Consider the following 16861-nt stretch of genomic DNA (forward strand, 5'->3'; position numbering starts at 1 on the left):
CAGATGATAATGATGTAAGAGTTAAAATTAAAAGAAAGGCTTGTAAGGCGGCCAGACAGCTATCACAGCAGACGTTTAGCGGGACTTTTATTTTGAATGAGTTAAAGCGCTTTGTAGCTCAGCATGAGTCATTTCCTGTGGCCGCTGTCTCTTGTCGCTGCTGTCAGGAAAGAAGTGTGTCTGCAGGTATGACTGAGTCCTTTCGTGCTTCACCATTTCATCCCGTGTTAATACTAAACACGATACATAATTTACACCGTATAAATGTTACTGTGTTTCGATGATGACACTCAAATCAAATGTTAACAGTAAGTGGGAGCTCAAAGCTAACATAGACCGCTAATTCTCGCCGGTTCATCACCCACATGGACTGTTCGATGTAAAGGTTACATTTAATTTCAAAACGAAAAATACCTTTTAAAAATTATAATGACATGCCCCGTAAACGTAAAAAAAGCCTTATACTGTAATCCCTTACGACCAATTGTCTTCTCCAAAGTTCTGGTTTATTTAGGTTAGCTTGAGTGTTTAAAGATCGTTCCTGCTTCAGCCCAAACTGGTGGTTAACGTCCTTCAGTAAAGCCAATCACCAATTTTGCCTTCTTAATAGTTAAATAGGTTATAATACATTACTTGACTTACTATGTTCTATCAGAAACGCGTCTTGACATTCACAACATGTCCCTCTTTCACTGTCACTGGTATGTAATGGGTGCAAAGGGATCTCTGGGTCTTGCGTCACTTTCTTGTATTTTCTTGTATTTTCTTGATATTGTGTATCTTCGAAATATAAATGTCAATATTCTCACCCAGCTTCTTGTTTATTCCCAAAGTAACATTATAAGCCCATCGTTTTATTGCACAGCATTTGATTCCGGACATTTTCTTGGCCTAAAGTTTGTATGTCAATGTTAACTTGGTGTTTCTGTGCTTTACTTAAATGAATCTTTCTTCCCATTGACTTTGCTTTCCTTGTCATCACAAAGCTTGTTTTACTTGTTCTGGTGTTGCAAGTGTCTGAAGCTGTAATCAGTTGAGGGAGATGGCTGCAAATGGAGCAGAGTGTGAACAGCCACAGAAGAGACTGGGATCTAAAGACAAGCAGAATGGCAGTTCCACAGGTTTGTTAAGATGTTGATCTAATCAATTGTGTCCTGGCCAGCAGCTGTTCAAGCCTCATTTGACCTGATCAAGGGTCAGTTCCAGATATAAAATATTCAGCTGTAATAAACAGACCTGCCCTGATCACCTACAGTCTGATCTGCGGTTGTTTCACTATCATGATTTTTACTTCCTGTTTGGGCAGTCCCAGTATAAAGCGTAATTCATACAAAAAACATGTTTAGAATCTTTGTTGTCTTAAAGGTTATGTATTTTTTGTTGTTGCTACCATCTACTGTTTGTTTGCACTGTCTCGTTTGGGAGTAAGACAAAAATATAGCGTCAACAAGTCATATGTTGTTTATAACTTGTGCATTGCATCCACAGACTCTTCGTTGAGAGAGAGAAAACAACAGGACAGAGAAGAGCGTCTCTCTATAGTGCTGTGGAAGAGGCCCTTAATCGCACTACAGTATTTCTTCCTAGAAACCCTCATCACCCTAAAAGAATGGACGTGGAAGTAAGCAGTCAAACTTTTGTTGTATCACTCCAAACATGTGACGTGTTATCCAATCTTAAAAACAAAATTTGAATAAACTGTCCCTAGTTTGAATATTCAATGAATTGATTATAGCTGTACTGGGAAGGGATTTCATACCACTGTATTTGTTCTCATGTGTTTTACAGGCTTTGGAGGAGAAGAGGTGTGGTATTTTTGACCCTAGTCCTTTTTTCACTTTTAGCAATGTCCTACTCCATAGAGGGAGCACATCAGACGGTGAGCCAAAGAACATTTATGACATTTAGAATGTAACTGATCATTCTCTCCTAGACCTCTGCGAATTACTGTTAAACACAATGATACTTACTTATATTTTTGTCTTTTTATAGTATATACAATACCTGGAAAATAAGTTCCTGTGGTGTGCCTACTGGGTAGGCCTGGGTATTTTGTCTTCGGTTGGTCTTGGCACTGGACTTCATACTTTCCTTCTGTATCTGGTGAGACTTATTACATTGGGTTCAAATTTAGGATGCCCAGGCTTCACAACAGACCCTAAAAATATCTGTCAATATCTATATATGTTCTTTTGATATACAGTTGCTCCATATAAATGTGGAAGTGTCCATTGTTGAAGTGAGGAAGTACCTTTTATGGCTGTTCCGCTATTTGAGTAATTAAAAAAAAATCGATTTTGTTATTATATTGCATTATATTATTCGTTTTTTACCTGATTGTATATAAATAAGCGCAATTCATAAATTAAGTGTGGCTTAAAGTTCTTCTGTGGTCGATCATTTTATCCCTTGAAATGAATCGACGACCAAAATTATATATTTATGCGACGTTTTCCTGTAAAAAAGATTTTTCCTGACTTAAATAAGCTTGGATGTAACTCCACACCTCAGCTTTATTTAGTATAGGCAGACGCATGAGAATGCAAATTTTTCCCACCTCCACTCAGCAGTTTGGTAAATAAAATACTCAACAATGGTTTAATATTATACATTTTCACATGGTTTGTCCTATAAAACACAACATATAAACAACATAATAACTTAATTTTCATCACAGGGAATCTTTAAAGGAACAGTTGAAAGTTCTCCTCCCATGTCGCGAATTCGCTTCTGTAATAAAGTGAATTTCACACGCGAATGATGCGATTAAACTCAAAATGTTCAAGCATCCAACTACACGCTAATAGCGCGATTTACCACGTTTTGTGCGAACACTCTATTCGAGTAGTTCACTTCAAAAGAGCCCCCATTGACTCTCCATAGTAATTTTTATTCCTTCTATGGAAAGTCAGTGTGGTCTTATTTTAAGGTGAACTATTCCTTTAATCTATTACTTTAATCTATTCCTAAGTGCAGCTTTCCTGTAGCTCAGTTGTAAAAGCGTTGCGTTAACGACACAAGGTTGTGGGTTCGATCCCATGGGATTGCAGATACCTATGTAAAATTTATAGGATAATGCAATGTAAGTCGCTTTGGATAAAGGCGTCTGCCAAATGCCTAAATGTAAATATAATGTAATGAAGTCACCCTCAAGTTCTTTCAAATCATTATACATTGCTTTGTTCTTATGAACAGAGAAAGATATTTTCGTAAGAATGCTTGTATCCAAACAGTTCTTGGCCACCTTTGACTATCATAGGAGCGAAAATACTATAGTAGTCAATGGGGGATGTGATCTGTTTGGTTACTGACATTCTTCCATATATATTCCTTTGTGTTTAGCAGAAAGAATGAAATTGATATAGATTTGGAACTCGAGGATGAGTAAATGATGACAGAATTTTAATTTCTGGGTGAACTGTTCCGCTAAACCTCAAAATATTTTAAGGTTAACAGAAACACAGCAATACACAGTGCTTTGAATTTATTAGAACACCACGAAATTTACATGTAATGAACTCTTACTTTTTGTCAGTGACGCGTCAGGTGGTGTAATTGGTGTTAGCATTACCTTTCATGATATATAACTATGCAAAAGTTATGTGCATGTTGTGAAGTTTAACACGTTAGCCAATAGGTTTGCAGTTAAATATAGTTGTTGGGTATTTCCTCAGCTTACGGTCATGAGGTCCATGTAAGGCCTTCAGTCATAAGGGAAGAGTGGGTATGTTTTTTGTTTCACAAGTTTATTAATAGTGTGTCAGTGTGAGCACATGCCTCTCTCTGGCTCTAAACGTCTTCTGTTCCACTGAACATCTTGTAACTTAAACCTTTAAACAGTTTCCACTGACTGCTAGACTTTGGGCAGAAGTGTCCACTTCCACTGGCTGCGGTGAAGTCACACCCGGTAGATATACTGCCTGCTTGTGCTCAGTTGTGGGTCCATGGTCAGTATTGTGACAGAAAGGGATGTGAAAGTGCAGATGCACACAACGTTTCATCAGTTAGGGAAAGCTCTGCTGTCCTATAAATAAACAACAAACTACTACAAAAATCGAGAGAAAAATCTAAATTCATAAGCTTTAGTTATTCATAAACACAATTTAAAGAGACAGTGCATGTATATTATGCAATGTTCTTATCTTAAAGCAACGAGTGTTCATTTGGGTAGTAAGTTACTTGGCCTGTGTCATGTTTCAGTGCCTGTGAAAGAGAAATACAATCAATTAAAGAGAGTAACAAAATAAAATGGTTTATGTGGGTGGATACCATCATGAGATCATTGCTCTGAGCATGACTAACGTGTAAAGGCTGACATCAGACTATAAAGATTCCAACAGTCAGCAGAGTATCTATTATTTCCATGTGTAACCTTATCCTACCATTAAAATTTAGAAATGTATTGGCTAAGAAAATCGCGAGAAGAGGTCTGGAAAACGTCTATTCTAAAATCTATTTCACAGTTTCAAAATAAAAGTCTTTCCCAGATGTTGTATCATTATGAATAGTATTTCCTGTTTGATTAAGGATGTTTTGACTGGAGCCGGCCACTAAATGGTACCATCCGAGTCATTCTAGCCTCGTCTGGTTAAAAATGTTAGACATGGCATATTGACAACTCTCCTCTCCCACATAGATTCTCCCACACGTTGAGCGACCCTGGGAAAGCATGACATCAGTGACCCGACTGCATGCTTTCACTTAGCAATTGAATTGTCATTTAGTAGGTGTTGTGGTCTTCCATTGCATTTCATTGAGGTCACAAGCGTTTTGCTTTGTACTGGTACATTCACATGCGTTGATAAACATTTGTTTTATTCTCTGCTTACATAAAATGGTTTGTTCATGAGGAACTGGTTTGAGAAAAGCACGAAACAGCATCATGTGATGTTCACAAAAGGGAAGAATAGAAAACAATAGTTGAGTTCCAGAAGTAAAATCCAGTTCATTTTCCCCATAGAGAAATTGTACTTTTTGATAACTTCAAAGCAAAACTTATAGTAGATATGTTGAAAAATATTGTTTTTTAGTAATGATGAGCACCACCGGTCAAAAGGTTCACAAAGGAATGCACTGTTTCAGTGGCAATAAAAAGGAAACTATTGGCTCTCAAAACAGTGGACGGTTTGTGTTGTGCTCTGTTCTTTGCATCCTTAAACATAAATGCGAGTAGTGGCATGTCCAGAAAATTTACCCAACTTATCTTTCTCCAGGGTCCACACATAGCTTCTGTCACTCTGGCTGCGTATGAATGCGGTTCTGTGAGCTTCCCTGAGCCTCCGTACCCAGCTCAGATAGTGTGTCCAGACGATGAGGCCCTACAGCAGAGCATCACACTGTGGACCATCATGTCAAAGGTTCGCCTGGAGGCCTGCATGTGGGTACGTGATTTTCACAGCACATTCCACTGGAGATTTCACGACATGTATACCTTACTAACTTTAAAGGGAAAGTTCACCGGAAAGGAAAATTCTGTCATCATTTACTCACCCTCTTGTCATGTCAAACTTTCTTCTGCTGAACACAAAAATATATTTAGAACAATGTTGGTAAACGTACGTCGGTGGCACCCATTGACTGTATTGGTATTGTGTCCATGCAGTGGAAGTCAATGGGTGTCAATGTTGTTTGTTTACCAACATGAAAGAAAGTCACACAGGCTTGAAATGACAAGAGGGCGAGTAAATGATGACAGAATTTTCATTTCTGGGTGAACTATCACTTTAATTGAACGCATCTAATGTGCAAATCAAGCTATTTGAGTTGAAGGTTGGAACTCAAGTCTGCAGAAAAATATCTCTGGTATTCAACGGACCTGTACTAAAGACTTTAAGACAGAGCCCAGCTGTCTACAAGAACTTGCCTGTAACCTAGTGCACCAGTTTTTTTCAAGAATGTATGAAATAGTTGCACTTACCAAGAGTTAAAAATACAATAGCATATTTTACCTCACAGTGAATGTGGGCAATAGGATATGATGTCACCCACTTAGGCTTAAAAAAATTCAAGATGTTCTAGCGTACTTTAGTTTCCCATCAAGCAGCTTCTCTATTTAATTGAAGTTTGCGTTTTTTAAACTATCGATACAAAAGGTTACTCCATGTTGGAATATCAGTCAAGGTTAATATGTGACGTGTAAGTCCTTTAACGTCTTTTTATCATAGAAATACAAATGTCTGCTATACAACACAAAACCTAGTATGATGGCCTGTTTAAATAAATAAAATGAGCTCTTTAATTGAATGAATCCTTTTGCTTAACATGTTAACTATGGAGACTTTCAAAGGAAACATCAAGGCTTTAAATTGACTCCGTTAAGCTCATGTTGTGACCGTGTCGGCAGGGTGCGGGCACGGCTATCGGAGAGCTGCCTCCGTACTTCATGGCACGAGCAGCTCGGCTGTCCGGAGCGGACCCCGATGATGAAGATTATGAGGAATTCGAGGAGATGCTGGAGCAGGCACAAAGTGCACAGGTCTGGACTTCATCTCAGCAAATATTAGACCCATGTGTCCAAAATGGCTCACCTTGATTAGATGTTCGTGCAGTAATTCCTACAGACAGCAGGTTTCTTTGATTATCATCAGAGGTTTAATCCAACCATTTGTCTTCCGGTGGTCATGACTTGACTTAAATGTGACATTGATGCCCACCCATGATGCAACAGATACTATATCCTGTTAGTGGGAGGTGTCCCGTTCACATGAGCCCCCGCTATTGTGGTTCACTTATGAAGGTCACATGATTTCTTGGAAGGGCTCTCCTTTTACTTCCAGTAAAACCTTTGAACAGCGGGTGACTCAGAGGAGAGCTTCTCTTTAATCACAGCCACTCAGTGTCTGAGTGGACCCCACATGGCCCGGATTTTACACTAAGACTTTTAATAGGGGTCTTATGATTGTATATTGCTCCTCGAAGTCCTGCGATGGATCAGGAAATTGTCACCTATTTTTAACTGGGCTTTTGCTTCAGATTGTGTCGGAACAGTTATTTTATGACTTAACTATAATATGTAGTTCTAAGACGTTATAAAATAGCCTAAATATAATTTTACTTACTTTATTTTATGAAACCTTGCTACGCATATGGAATAACCATTTTATTCGCGTCGTGCCAAAATGCACTGTAACCCACTGTTTCTTGGGGCTTATTGCTGTTTTAAAGCATTGTTTTGTAACTGAATAGTTTTTCCTTCTTTTAAAATAGAAGACTCGTGCATGATGTTTTTCTAATGTTTAGACTTTAGTAAAGGGGTTTAGTTAAATATAAAATATATGGTAAAAAATCTATTTCAAGTTTTGACTGTAATGTCACATCCATAAGGCTGGAATTGCTTTGTTCTTTTTAAAAACAGATATTCTCCTATAATTTAATTTAAACTAAGGTTTTACTTTTTTTCAGGATTTTGCATCAAGAGCAAAACTAGCGGTGCAAAATATGGTCCAAAAAGTGGGATTTTTTGGAATTCTAGCCTGCGCCTCAGTGAGTACAATTATTGATGATTTTATCTCTTATTTCCACAGACGTTCAGGTTTTAATTTTATACACTTTAAATGTTTTACAATAACTTATACAATGTCATGTTTGTACTAGACGGGTGGTATGCAAAAAAACATTATCTACGTAATACTGCACAAATACTTCAGTAGTTTGACTTCAGAGACAAGGCATGTAACAAAAGTGAAGTTTGTTCAGTTCCTATAGAAACAAAGCCCCTCAGAGCCCCTACAGAAACTACAATTGTACTTACTACAACAAGAGAAACCAAAGAAACAATATATTTCTTGTTACAACACAGGCATTCATTGATTTCAGAAATGTAGTTTTGAAATGACCTTAGATATAATGAAATGCAGGTAATGTAAAGCGTTTTTTTATATCCTTTATTTTTTCAGATCCCTAATCCCTTGTTCGACCTGGCCGGAATCACTTGTGGTCATTTCCTGATTCCCTTTTGGACCTTCTTCGGTGCTACTCTCATCGGGAAGGCCATTATTAAGATGCACATTCAGGTATAAAGATATGCTGTTTGCTTTGTGTGTAATGTAAGAGTTTGAACATCAAATATTTGATCATTGCTGTACACTCATATGATTTGAGCGAGTCATAAGTTATGTTCAAATGCAGCCGTGGTTGAGCCAGTGCCATGAAGTCATCAAAGACACACCTTTGTGTGAAGCTCCTTTGTTCACTTTTGAGTGTTGACTCAGCAGATTCTAGACAGCAGGAGAAATGTTTATTTCTTCCAAATGATCAGACCGGACACATCATGACCATTGACTAAGCGGGTGTCACATGTCTCCTCGGGGGGTTATTGTCTGTATAATAGACATTCTAGGCCCCCCACATGAAATCACTTCAGAATTGCTGCATGATACCAGTGCTATGAGAGAAACGCTGTTGATTCATTGTCTGACCATTTTACTTTTCAACAGAAACTGTTTGTTATCATAACATTCAGCAAGCACATAGTGGAGCAGATGGTTTCTCTGATCGGGTGAGTATTTACACCGCCATGAGGTGGACACGACTGCTAACAATTACAAACTTTATATTGTGTAAATTAGAAATGCAGATATAACTTCTGAACAGAGGCTTTGCACATTATGAGGACTTTCAAACTTCCAGCAAGAACAAACATTTTGTTTAGTTACTTATCATAGGAATTACTTTGCACTAGATTTGCCAAGAACATACTTGAATGAAAAATATACATTCCTTTATAAGCAAGCTACACAAAATACACAAACCTTTTATGGTTTAAGTGAATAAAAAACGGAAATTTGTTTGAACCATTTCATGCATGAATTTATGACAACCTCTGTCAGGATTTGGCTTTTTGTCTTTGTTTTTATTAAATACAATTTAAATCGAATTTATATTAAAAGTTAAGTCTCGAATAATCCTTTACAGAGCAATATAGATAATGCATTAGCTAATCATAACATGAACTGATAACAAAACTTCTACAATACAATACTTCTACAGGATTAATTAATCTTAGTTCGTGTTTCAGCATTTTCTTTTTACAAAAGTTGTAAATGTTAACATTAGTTTAATAATCCATTAAGCCCCAACTTGAAGAACTGTATTGACATTAACTATTAACACAGAATAATAATTGCTAAAAAAATGACAGTTCTCATCGTTAATTCATGTTAGTTAATATATGAACTAATGTGACAAATACAAATTTATTGTAAAGTGTTGCCAGATTATGTTGATTTTTAATATGGAAGCATGAATGACATTTTACAAAACTCCAAGAAAAAGTGAAATGAAATGTAACGCGTGAATTATGTTAATGCGTTTAGAAGAGGAAGTTGAAAAAGGATCTAACAGAGTCCATCGAACTCTTTGGTGAACTGTGGGAAGCTTATTGTAATGCTTGCATGCAGCTTCACATACATTCTTCTCATTGTTTAGTCTGAATCATCTATAGCTTCTGTTCCTCTATACTGCTGTAGGTCAATGGCTGAAACTCATAAAGATAAAGTTTAGGTCACATTTCACCCAAAAAATGAAAAACGAAAGAAATCATATGTATGACTTATTGCTCCCTGAATTCTTTGTAAGTGGCTTTGGATAAAAGCGTCTGCTAAATGACTAAATGTAACTCTTTCATAAAGTATTTGAAGTCAGAGCATTAAAGCCTTTTTAAGTTTTTAAGTGTGGTAAAAAACACAATTGTGGTTTTTCATGACAAGTTTTTGAATTTCGAAATGCTGGTATTTTACTCGACTCCTGAAAATTATGCCGCAGTGCCAAGATTTTTTTAAACAGCCTAGATATGATTTTCTCTGACTATCCACATTTCTGGTAACACTTTACAATAAGGTTGTAAATGCATTAGCTTACAGTGAGCAATGTAGTTTTTCAGCACTTATTAATCCTTGTTAATGCAATACAATTCATGGTACATTAACTGATGTTAACAGACACAATGTTTGATTTTGAAAGTTTATCAGTAAATGCTGAAATTAACATGAACTAAGATTAATAAATGTTGTATTAGTGTTGTTAAATGTTAGTTCATGTTAGCTAATGCATTAACCAATGTTAACAAATACAACCTTATTGTAAAGTGTTGCTAAATTTCTGTATATGTACCACATGCTTAGTCCACCTATTACTAAGCCCAGAAACCTTCACCATTTATGGTGATGTCGGTCTGTCTGGTGGGGGTTTTTAGTGACTCAAAACTAGAGATGTGGTGTCCATCTTGGAACTTTGAACACCACTCAAGAGAAATAATGAAACTCTTAATCATTGAATGAGATGCATCAATGCTCTTCAGGAGCTACGATCACATGATTTTATATGTTACTCAAACCTGAGTTTCTTATTCACCAGTCGGTTGGTGTTCCCTTTGTGGGTAGGTGAAATTAGTAATCATCCGTCATCATGTAACACACACAAAGAGTGGTAATGTTGAGACTTTGCATCGTTGGTCTTTCAAAATTAGACATGATTATTGTCTCTTGAATTCCAAAAAAGCATGGTGCCAAAATCTCATCATTCATGCTACTCGATGATTCTGCTTTACTGACATTCACACCCACCCGAGTATGGGCGGTTCTTCCTACATTGCAGTGATGACACAATATTGAGTCACTTCCGCATTAATTGGTTTACACCAGTTCCTACAGAAGCCTCAGTGATATAAGGGAGGGTTCAGGGAGCTCGTGCTTCAGTCTATTGTAGCACCTTTGCTGGAATGTTCACTTGGAGAGAGGGATTGTGTTGTTTCAACACAGGTCAAGCGGTAAGTCTTTGCTAATCACATAAATGTAACTTGTCTTTGGTCTGAACAGTGCTATACCTGGAGTCGGAGCATCATTTCAGAAACCTTTTAGGGAGTACTTGGAGGCCCAGAGAGCCAAGCTTCATAACCCAGCGGGCGATAGCAGTGCAGCGGTAAGCATTGACCCATCCAACTGTTCTAAGATTTACTGCAGTTGATGTTTAATCTGATTTCTGTGTGTTATTCTCTGTGCAGGGTGACAGCTGGCTTTCGTGGGTCTTTGAGAAAGTGGTGCTTGTCATGGTGTTCTATTTTATTTTGTCCATCATTAATTCCATGGCACAGAGCTATGCCAAGCGCCTCCAGCAGAAGAAGTACTCTGAGGAGAAAACAAAATGACGGACTCACACAAAAACATCTCATGCTTGAATTTCGGAACGTACAAAATATTTAAGCTAAATGGGCACCAAGTTATATGCCTGCTTCTGTATGTCTCTTGAGTTCCATTTTAGTTCTGTGATGTTTTTTCAATTGTCTGTAGCGTGTTCGCTATTTAAAATCAGATTTAACGTTAGAGATTTGCGTCTTTACAGAAACAAGGCAGTCTAGCTAAACGGGCTGTGTGGAGTCATAATTGTTGCAACGTCTTATGCAACATCGGAGGTCATGCTTCCATTGAAGTGAATACAGTTCTTAATCAATAGATTGATTTATTATTTCTAACTTACAGATGTGGATGGGCAGGGTCGGTTTTGTGATTGGACTTTTCAGGGATAGTGTTTTTTTAATCAATATGATGTAATTTTGTATTTGTTTAACTGTTCTAAGACGATAGCAATATCAACTCATGGTTTCTAAATAGTTTGCACATCTTGTAAATAATACTTGTTTCGACTATGCGCACATGTTGTTTATTCTGCTGATGAACTAAAACCAAAATGTTGCAACCAGTGGATGTAACTTTTACCCCGAGGAAAATTAATAACTGATCTTGGATTTTTAGCGCTTTTCAACTTTAGACATTTGATCTAAACCATTAATTGATCCATACTTTTTCTTCCTTTGGGCTGTTTAACTATAATTTCTCTTAGAACTATTGTTGCGTAACTTCTGTTCGACATTAAATTGATTAATACATCTGCTGTGTTATTTTTGCTTTTACTTTGATTAATGAGTTGTCTATAAAGGCCATAATGAAAATTTATTTCTGTGGCTTTGGACCAAGGAACAATGGAAGTTGAAGGAAAACCATCCAGAATAAAGGTACGTAAAAGGCAACCAATCTGCTCTTAAAGCTGAACAATGCTACAAAAATGTGTGATTTGGGGACATTATTTTCATATATTGTATGATTTAACTGTAATGCATTTTATTGCAGTGACTTGGCATCTGCAATTTATGCACATGTAAATTAAACAAATTTATGATATGTACGATATGAGCCACAGGTTTCCGAAGTGGCACCTCTGTTGTTTCTTCTGTGCCATTCTCAGACAGCCATCAATGTCTCCCATTATGTCAGGTAGCTTATCAGACTGGTGTTGGCTGTAAGTCAAACGGCAACAGCAGTTTAATAGGCTGACTGAAATTATGGGCTAATACACATCCTTGAATTTGTCATGTATACATTTTGCGCCCGAGATAAGTGTATGTTTGTTTGTTCCCAGATCAGATGTAAATGCGAAAGAAAATGTTGAACTGAATAAAGTTATAAGCAATCTCTTAATTTGTTTCCATAGCTCTCCTGTAGTCTTGATTTAAATGTTTATTTGTATCTACGTTAGGTTCATTAGTTGGGATATTTAAAACGATTAGTTTTTATTGTTGAAAGATAACCATTCTTTATTTTTGTACTTCATATGTTTCAAATATTTGACTTCACGGCTATGCATGCTTTATGGAGTATGGTCAAAGCATGATAAACTTATTATCTTATCTGATGATGATGATGGTTATGTTTTGACTAAAAAACCTCTAGCAGTTTTTGGTTTCATTTAATCATAGAAGTTGTGCATGCCTTACGACTTTCTCAAAACATCTTTCAAGAATACCTTTATATAAACATTTATACAGTGAGGGTATATTTTGAATAGAATCAAACCGTCCTAAATGAGTATTTTTTGGCTACACAAATTCATCATTAACTACTTGCTTATTAACATGCATATCGGTTGTATATTAGGATTTAAACGCATATTAATGCCTTATTCTGCATTCCCTTATTCTACATCCCTTAATCCAACTAAACCTAAAAACTACCTTATAAGCAGTAATGCCGAGTTTATTAAGGGAAAAGTCGTTGATTTAAAGATGTGAGAATTAGTACCTATTCTAAAGTGTGACCTATTTTCTTTAATGGGCTGTTTTTAATTTAGGTTTTGTTTATTCACTGACTAGATCATTTTGCCAGTTTTCGACCATTTACTTTCTTATCAATTATTTTTGTCATATCAAAAACTTCACACGTATTTGCTAAATGCATCTGATTTGTAAGATACATTATGTATGACAGTGGTTTTCAAACTATATGATGCTAAGTACACCCAAATAGGATTAACCCCTTTTGTTTAGGATTAACCCCCTTTTTAAAATACATATCCATCTTTTTGTATGTGTAAAGAAAAGTTTAAAATGAGATCATTTAAAATATTATAAAGACAACCTATTCTTTTTAGACTTGAATAGTTGGCAACACTAGCGGGACAATAGCGACGATACCAGTATACACTATTCTGGAAACTGTATGTAGCAAAAAGCAGATAAACATTTAGAAATGTAACAGATTTTTATAAGTTTTGCTTTATTTCTCGTGGGAGACCCCGTGCAGCCTTCTGGAGGCCCCTGGACCCCAGTTTGGAAACCTATGATGTATGATACTTGGTCCTGTTCTTCAGATGTTTCAGTTAGTCTCAGACTTTGAGTTGTAATGTATGATCAGAACACTCGTACACATTGTTAAATTGAGTTACTACAGTATATACAATTATTAATGCAGATGTGTGAGCAGCAGGTCCATATGAATGTGTATATCTGGTTTAAACAAAACTAGATTACAAGCAGAATGTAAACACCAGAAAAAAAATTGGTCATTCACATCATTTCTATAGATTTCTTTTATTAGGCTTAAAAACTGTATGAATATTTTCTAAATCCACATTTTTGGTAGTTTTAAACACCGTCAGGAGGAGGTGATGCATCTATCACTTTCAAAGATGTTTGTAGCTGGAGATGATTTGTTCTAATGCAGTGAAGCTGTCGAGAAAATCCTCCTCCGAGATTCCAAACTTTGTGTATTGGTGAAGATAAGCCCTACAGGTAAAAAAATCATTCTTAACCTAAAGCATGTAACAAACACTGACGTTTTTATTTACTGTATTTCTCACCTTGATGCAAACATGTCCCAAGCTTTCCTGACTATATTATCCAGCGGTTTCAAAAGTGACTGGCTGTTACTGACCAAAGTGGCAGATTTTTCATATCCATTGAAAGGCACAGGGGAATTCCAAGTGCTAAAATGGTTTTCGGTTGTAAGCCATGGCACATGTAATCCAGCATCCTTAAAACCACCTGTTGATAAATCAAGTTTCTTATACAAAGCTTAGATTTGATTTTTTAATCTTAAAATAATTTAGGTAGAACTTGTTACAAGTAGCAGTAAAGTCTGATAACATACAGGTAGACTAGACATTTACATCAATGTATTATCTTTTTTTAATTTATATTTTTTACACCTATACGTTCTTTATATTAGTATGCGTGTTCCTTAGGCATCAAACCCATACCTATACTGTTAAAGTGATAGACACAAAAATGACAATTCTGTCATCATATATGCATCCTTCTTGTCATTTCAAACCTGACTGACTTTCTTTTTTCCATAGAACACAATAGAAGATATTTTTAAGAAACGTGTTAACTGAACAGCACGGACCCCCATTCACTTCTATTATGTAGACACAAAACCAATAAGTCAATGGGTGCTGGTTAACAACATTCTTTTAAATATCTTCTTTTGTGTTCTGCGGGCGGGCGGAAGAAAGACAATCAGGTTTGAAATGACAAATGATGACAGGATATAATTTTTTGGGTGATTTATCACTTTAATAACAGAATTCTCAATCAACCGAGGTGCAGGAACACTCCAAGATCGCTTCCTGACACCCTGCGAGAGTTTATTGTGCTAACATAACCAAACGACTGTATATTCTATCTTACATAACATATATTGGAGAGTATCTTGCCTGTCTGTGCAGTAGAGACATCTTTCCCCCTCAGTATGAGAAGATTTGCAATCGACACGTTAAAACATTTCTGTCTGTTTGTTCCGCTATCTCCTCCAGATGTGACTGCTGACGGCACACTTACTGTCCAGTCGATTCCTTTAAGAAACAGTCAGGCTACATGAAGTGCTCTTGCCACATGAAGCGATCCATACTACGTTACATTGACTCATGACATCACAGCACTCACCTTCCTCCATCCTGGCACTGGCAATGAGCATTTGACGTAAATGTTTGAGAAGGCCTGGCCAGTTAAATGCACTATAGGCCAAAGAGGTGCTCGACATTTGAGGAATGTTACACAGGCTTAGCAGTTTGTATTCAGGGTGACACACGACTGAACTCAGTAATTCCCCTGTAAGCAGAAGACAAGCGCCATTAAACGGGTGCAATACGTGCCCTCTCTGAAGGATTAAAAGACTCATTCATACCTATAGGGTTTCTGCAGTAACGTCCGGATGAATCCGCCGTGTAAACGGGCTGAAGTACGCTTCCTAGCTGATGAGCGATTACCTTATTAACGTCATTAATCGAAATGTGTTTAATGTTCATCAGCCGGCTGCAGATTTTGTGTACCGTGTCGTTCTCGTGAACCAGAATAGCATCGGAGAGCTGGTAGAGATGGGACAGGGTGAGCACGGAGTTGTAGTTTTGCACGATCACCTGTAAAGCAAGATGAGAATAATAATTTTAGCAAAAAGTCATTGAACATCATTTTATATTTGGCCACTTTGAGATCATCAGCCACTGATAAACACATATGATTCGCTTATGATCTTCGGTTCCTTACCTCGCCAGCTCCATATGGCCATGTTAGCTGATTGAAGATGAAGGATTGTGGGTACATATCCCTCAAACACTGAGTAATGTAGGTACCCACACCAGAACCGGTGCCACCCGCTACACTCATCATGGTGAAAATTCCAGCAAGCCGATCACATCGTTCTATCTCTTTCCGCACCAGCTCCTCGACAACCTCCGTGTGACGTGGCCCATGTTCGCAGAATCTTCAAAGAGTAAGAATAAACTCACATGCCAAACATTAAACAAAAAATTAAACCAAACCCTGCTGACATTCTCACCCGCTAGCCCAGTTGTTTCCAGAACCCTGCTTTTGGGAGAAATGCGCTTTGTCTCCATACCTCCATCTTCCAGATTGACAGGCTTTGGCTACTGCTTGAGCAATAACCTTGGGCTCCATGTCAACAAGCACCGAACGGGCCACCAGTTCTGATGAAAGGCCAAACTTATTATGCAAATACAAATGTTTTTGATGTATTTAACACATTGATCCTACATACCTCCAGTGGGGCTCTCATAGAAGAATCTCTCAGTACTGCACTCGCTGTACTTCTTTCTGTTCGGTCCATAACAATCATCGCTTATAACACTAAACAACTCATGTCCTATCTGATTCCCACACTGGCCCACCTGTAAGGTTACGATTGACATTTCTCTGTTCACTTTAAACAATCGACACGTGAAACGTACTACACGGCTTTAGAAACCACATCGTTTTGACAGCGCTTTGTAACTTAAATACAAAACTGATAATAAACGCGAACCAACGCAAATATAGGTGATGCAGTGTAGCTATAGCAACGTAACTTACACCTCAAGTAGCGTAACAATGTCAGTGGATGTCACTGTTCTGTTCAGAGAGCCATTACAGCCCCCCGACATGTTTTTTCACGTTGTCGATCGCCAACACATCAACTTAAACTCTCTGTAGTGCTTAAGGCGGGTATATGTTTGTAAACGGCGGCACAGATGCATGATGGGATGCTGGGAGCTCGAATGACAAACATATAACAACCAGCAGATGGAGCACCAACAC

General features: G+C 37.4%; 2 protein-coding genes across 6 annotated transcripts; one reads left to right on the plus strand and one right to left on the minus strand.

Moving 5' to 3' along the window:
* Positions 1-49: 49 nt before the first annotated feature.
* Positions 50-11883, plus strand: vmp1 (vacuole membrane protein 1). Of its 3 annotated transcripts, none has more exons than XM_079481261.1 (12): positions 50-186; positions 1015-1121; positions 1489-1621; positions 1789-1879; positions 1993-2103; positions 5214-5381; positions 6344-6475; positions 7402-7482; positions 7896-8012; positions 8436-8497; positions 10815-10917; positions 11000-11883. In XM_079481261.1, exons 2-12 carry the CDS (start codon positions 1043-1045, stop codon positions 11141-11143), a joined length of 1221 nt encoding a protein of 406 aa, XP_079337387.1. In that variant the 5' UTR covers positions 50-186; positions 1015-1042; the 3' UTR covers positions 11144-11883. The 3 variants fall into 3 exon arrangements, with proteins under 3 accessions (XP_079337387.1, XP_079337388.1, XP_079337389.1); XM_079481262.1 differs by having other exon boundaries at positions 126-186; positions 987-1121; XM_079481263.1 differs by having other exon boundaries at positions 179-308; positions 987-1121.
* Positions 11884-13528: 1645 nt separating this feature from the next.
* On the minus strand, positions 13529-16808 carry tubd1 (tubulin, delta 1). 3 transcript variants are annotated; one of them, XM_079481063.1, is made up of 9 exons: positions 16637-16808; positions 16326-16455; positions 16107-16254; positions 15815-16031; positions 15456-15687; positions 15215-15379; positions 14986-15123; positions 14128-14311; positions 13829-14053 (listed from the first exon to the last, which is right to left on the minus strand). In XM_079481063.1, the coding sequence occupies exons 3-9, from the start codon at positions 16223-16225 to the stop codon at positions 13951-13953; spliced, it is 1158 nt and encodes a 385-aa protein (XP_079337189.1). In that variant the 5' UTR covers positions 16226-16254; positions 16326-16455; positions 16637-16808; the 3' UTR covers positions 13829-13950. The 3 variants fall into 3 exon arrangements, with proteins under 3 accessions (XP_079337187.1, XP_079337189.1, XP_079337188.1); XM_079481062.1 differs by having other exon boundaries at positions 15456-15522; positions 15601-15687; positions 16326-16730; XM_079481061.1 differs by having other exon boundaries at positions 13529-14053; positions 16326-16808.
* Between the last annotated feature and the right edge of the window lie 53 nt (positions 16809-16861).

Source organism: Barbatula barbatula (genome assembly GCF_947034865.1).
Source record: "Barbatula barbatula genome assembly, chromosome: 19".
In the NCBI taxonomy this organism is placed as follows: domain Eukaryota; kingdom Metazoa; phylum Chordata; class Actinopteri; order Cypriniformes; family Nemacheilidae; genus Barbatula; species Barbatula barbatula.